Below are 5,026 nucleotides of genomic sequence, written 5' to 3' on the forward strand. Positions count from 1 at the left end.
TAATAATCTTACACAGAAATATATAAAAAAGCATCAAAATGTGTCAAAATTTACTAACTCTTCAAGTCCTTATAAATGTCAATTATGGTTAATGGCTGGTCACATGTATTGTAGTTATCCAAATACACATCCAAATTCTCCAATTGAAAATGAATGAAGAATTTAGCTACTAAATTATTCATCTAAATCTACAGAATGTATATTACCTATGAATGTTATATTAGAGTCATTTTTTCACCAGTCCGACTATGATGATTCTCCATTAGGAGGAAAGTCTATGTGCATGCACATTTGAAACACATAATATGTATAACTGTCAATGAGAGTGACCGCTTAATCAGAGTAGAGATCAGAGAGCTATCCGATTAATGCAGTTATGGTTTTACCTTGTAACCCAGCCACAAACATTATACTGTTGCACCCATACTTCAAGATTATAACAAAATAATGTGTTTTCTCACTAGAGTGAAGCTTTTGGCTTGTACCTGTATATGTGGTGTGCTGAGTGAGGAGTACCGGCACCTGTATCCTCTGATTATAGCTATGACACTGCAGTGTACGATTTTAAGTCTAAGCAGTGTGACTTACTATCCATGGGCTGCCTAAGTGACATGTGTGAACAAAATGTAAATAATAATGGGCTATAATAGGTGAGAGACTTGACAACAACAAAAAAAACAGCTCTATCATTTTGAAAAAAGATTTGAGTTTTTTGTAATTTTTCTGATTAAATTATTAAAGTACAAAAGTTCATTCTTTTACTAACTAGTATATGTCATTACAATACTCTCAATGTTTTCCCTACATTGATGACATGTTCCTTCTAACCTGTCCGCACAACTTCTGCATAGATCTTTGTGGCCGCAAGGTTGTAGAGCACAATTACGTTTGTTCTTGATACACAAAATACACTCCTTTTTTCTCTCAGATTGCTGCAATGTAAATTGTTACACAATGTAGACAGTTTGATTCATCCTACTTCAATTTTATCACCGAGATCTACTAGAATCTTTTGCAATTCAGAATTCTTTTTAGCTTCACCTTTTATCTATCATGTTATTGACTTGAGTGACCCTATCAAAAAGTATTGTGACTGCTTACAACACTGGAATCTTCACTTACTTAGATGACAGTCTCTGCAAAAACCAGCTGGCTTGTCTAGAGTTAGAGTCCAACTCTCGTTTGCACTTTTTGCTAATCTCATCCACAGTTTCCTTCAACTCATCTCGCTGTAGAGAAGTACATGATAGTATTAATAAAGTATTGAGTGCAACAGAGCTACAAAGTAATCTTCAGTAGTAGACTAGACATCTAAATAGTGGGGTACGACTCTAATAAGGACTCAAGGCATACACAGTAATACTAACACTACAAATATTTAAATTCATTTACAATTAACAACAGAATTGTATTTGACTATTATTTTAAGAAGCAAAGAATGCAGAACATAGACAACAGTACATCAAACTTCTGTGCCACAGATGTTCCAAGCATCTACAATGTTATTGTTACACAATCAGTTTTAATGGCTTTGTATTACAGCAAAAGCATACAAAAGGGGTTCCAATCGTAGGAGCCCTTTGATCGTAAATTCCAACTTACCACTCTTTTCACTTCATTATGTTCTCTTCTAATATCTGCCATCTTCTTGTGTAGATCTTTGTGCTTACCATCCTTCTCATGGATGATGTCCTGAAATAAAGTGTGAATAAAAAATAAAACATGGGAATAGATATAACTAATTTTCATTTTCCTGTAATAACTATTACTTACTTTATATTCTTTCCTTTCAGATTCACTTTCATTTTGATACCTTCCTAGCAAGTCTTCAAATTTCTCTTCAAATCTGATTTTGTCCATTGTGTAATTCTGTTGTACATCTTCCAGCTATGAGGCAACAGCTAGCTAAATTAACTTATGCTTTCTCTTCTACATACATATCCTGGTTTGCAAGTCATCTAGTTCCTTACAATTTTGCTTCTTTGTCTCCATAAGTTTTTTCTATAGTGCAAAAATCAGTTACTATATATTCATTAACAGTTATACCAGAATTTCATTCTTATTCTTCTCTAAACCTCTTTCCCTCTCTTTCATCTGTTCATACTCTTCATCAGTCAAGGTCCTGGCAGTGTCCTTGTTCTAATTGTACATACACTAACAAACATCACTGACTTAAAGGTTACACAACCTTATGGACTTCTTTACAGTAAGGATGAGCTCGATCACTGGCCTGAGCTGCCAGTAAACTTATGAGCATCACATGTCTGGTAACTAAGAAAAGAGAGACAACCAACTAAATTATATATGTGCTAAATAGTGATTTAAAATTTAGCTGTGGGACCCATGAGAAGATACGTGAGCACAGTGGAGATGCGATTATCTGAATTAACAAATGTTCAATTAAAGAGTATATACATAAAGTGTATGTTCTATTAGAACAAATGAATGTTTTTATTAAGTATAAATATTGTGCTTCTCTATAGACACTTTTTGTAATTAATTGACCTGTACAAAAACAGTGAGTAATCTCATGTACTTCTTTTAATTTTACGAGTTATTTCCTCCTATTAATACAAGCAGTTTTGATAATATACCAGCTTATCATAGTATAATTATGTCATTGTTAGACAAATTTTAATTTACAACTTTGTTGTGTGTGCATGTTTTGTTGTTTGTTGTGTAGCCTTTTACTCTTGTAAGGAAGAACTGCTATAGCCGATTGCTGGAGTCAAAATAATAAATGAAATAAAATCAACTAGGTTTTGATGCCATCCTTGAAATTAACATGCCTTTCAGCAAAGAAAAGTAATGAAATTCGGTCTCGCGCCACCAGCTTCAATAGACAAATTTCATAAGGAAAAAATTAACTGTTGCCCTAGCAACCTAATTCTTTCGTGGTGTCAATGTCTAAAGTAACCTCTCAAAAGATACGGAAATATAAGTCATGAGGTATGACATTACAAAGTTGTAATTTTTCCATACATTGTCTAGGAGAAGGACACCAATTACCCGTTTTCGGTGATCACAAGAATCATGGGATTCAAAGAATGTCATATCATTTGACCTATAAGTGTTGACATTCACACCTAAAATTGATATATGAATTCTTTGGAATTTTGGTTTCTCCATATGTTGAAATACCTCATTTATGTGATTGCCCAGAAGGGGCAACTGTATCCCCCTTACATAGATATGTATGGGAAAACCACAAATTTCAAAATGTCAAATCTTATGACATATATGCTATCCTTTCAAAATTTGGAGAAGTTGCTTCAGACGTTATCACCTAAAAGTAATGGGAAATTCAGGTTGCTAGGCGCAACAGTTATTATTATGTGCTATAAAGCCTTATTATGAAATTTGTCCATTCCAAGGCCTAGCGTTAGCGCAAAACTACTCCAGGGAGCTTGCAATGTGATTTCGGATCTGGGAATGGAGGTAGTTTAGGAAGAAATGAACCAGCATGGAGATCCACTATAGTGGCATGATACAGGACCATGATTATAACACACTTTTAATGACGTACACCAGTGTAGGGTTGGGTGATGCTGAATTTGTGACATGCGATTATTGCATGAGCTAATTATTGCAATATTACATGTGAAAATAAACACAACCACATAGTTTCATAAGTCGATATGACTGCTTGTCTTCACTGAGAATTAGTTTACAAAAACAACTTCTTTGCCAACAAGTTAACCAATTGACATAGTTAGCAATAACATGCATGAATTGTATGAAATATGAGGCCTAGAAGAGACACAAAATAGATGAGAGAAATGCGATAGTTATTGATAAATGCGATAAATAATTACTGCCCATGTGATAATATTGCGAAGGCAAAATACATGCAATAATGGTATTGCGAGCACTTGCTTAGGCGACATCGGTGATTTATTGAAATATATCCCAACCCTACACTTGTGTATATACATGGTGTACATGGATTAGACTCATGGCAGATTAGAATGGGTTCATTAGCAAACTAGCCCATCAGAAAGTACATGAGCGTACATGAGGTGTGCATAAGCGTACAAATTTGTACATGAGTGTACTAGGGTGTATACATGCAAGGTGTGCATGGATGTACATGACTGTACAATTGCAAAAGTGTACATGTAGGTACAAGGGCTGTACATTTGTACATGCAGTGACTACAAGGGTGTACATGAGTGCACATGATGTATATCAGTGTATCATGAGTTCTACAAGATGCTTACACTACTATGACACAAAGTGATATATGGTACTTTGTATGGGAAGATCAAAGTGGAGAAAAATGCTTTATTAGTCATAAAGTAGCAAGGGTTGATAAAGCATGCATTTATGTAGTAGATGTACATGTATTTAAAATGTATTCTTTGAGATTCTTCACTCCCCATACACTACTGCTCATGTCCTAAGTGGATGTCCAGTTGTTTATCTCAGCAACGGAATACTAATTGACATGGTACTCCATTCTTTAGTCACCAGCTTTAAGGAAGTTTTGTTAATCTATGCTAGACCTACCCAACTTGCAAACCAGTGAGTCACCTCTGGCTGCAATTCCTGCTAATGTACTGCTGGTAACACCATTTAGACTAGATATGTATTGTCATTCACAACACCATCACTTCTACCTGACATGTCCATTAGATTCTAATCATCACCTCTCACAGGCTCAATCTTGTAAGCAAAATGAAGTAGAGTACCATCAAATTCTAGCAGAATTAGATTGTGTTTGTAAATTTATTTTATAACTATTGCTACCTAACACTATACAGTTTATGCTTTATGTAGTGTAGTACAATACACTTAATTAATATGTAGTCATCTGTACCATGCATCCCCACCCACTAAACTTCCTTATTGTTATTTCACATGAGATACCAGTAAATGTTAGGACAATAAAAAGTCTTGAGTGATGAAATTGGTGTAGATATGTAGCTTATAGTTGCTTGAGACTTGAGTATCACAAGAGTACACTAGGTCACAATAGAGTACACCAAGGTATCCGAGGTGATTGGGAGTATGAAGTGATTTAGAG

The 5,026-nt window shown here is 34.8% G+C and overlaps 1 protein-coding gene across 1 annotated transcript; it reads right to left on the reverse strand.

Moving 5' to 3' along the window:
* Positions 1-797: 797 nt before the first annotated feature.
* Positions 798-4,716, reverse strand: LOC136266707 (uncharacterized). Its single transcript, XM_066061712.1, has 9 exons — positions 4,620-4,716; positions 2,189-2,271; positions 2,047-2,139; positions 1,938-2,001; positions 1,774-1,887; positions 1,603-1,692; positions 1,123-1,229; positions 980-1,074; positions 798-932 (listed from the first exon to the last, which is right to left on the reverse strand). Exons 4-8 carry the CDS (start codon positions 1,956-1,958, stop codon positions 1,038-1,040), a joined length of 369 nt encoding a protein of 122 aa, XP_065917784.1. The 5' UTR covers positions 1,959-2,001; positions 2,047-2,139; positions 2,189-2,271; positions 4,620-4,716; the 3' UTR covers positions 798-932; positions 980-1,037.
* Between the last annotated feature and the right edge of the window lie 310 nt (positions 4,717-5,026).

This window comes from Dysidea avara, chromosome 9 (assembly GCF_963678975.1).
Source record: "Dysidea avara chromosome 9, odDysAvar1.4, whole genome shotgun sequence".
Classification (NCBI taxonomy): domain Eukaryota; kingdom Metazoa; phylum Porifera; class Demospongiae; order Dictyoceratida; family Dysideidae; genus Dysidea; species Dysidea avara.

What these genes read in the sequence shown, in the direction of transcription:
- LOC136266707 (XM_066061712.1), bottom strand. Translation starts at nt 1,958, where the DNA reads ATGACTTGCAAACCAGGATAT. An exon ending in TGACTTGCAAACCAGGATAT is followed by an intron (nt 1,888 to 1,937) that starts GTATGTAGAAGA and finishes GTTGCCTCATAG; the next exon opens with CTGGAAGATGTACAACAGAA. An exon ending in TTGCAGAGACTGTCATCTAA is followed by an intron (nt 1,075 to 1,122) that starts GTAAGTGAAGAT and finishes ACTTTTTGATAG; the next exon opens with GGTCACTCAAGTCAATAACA.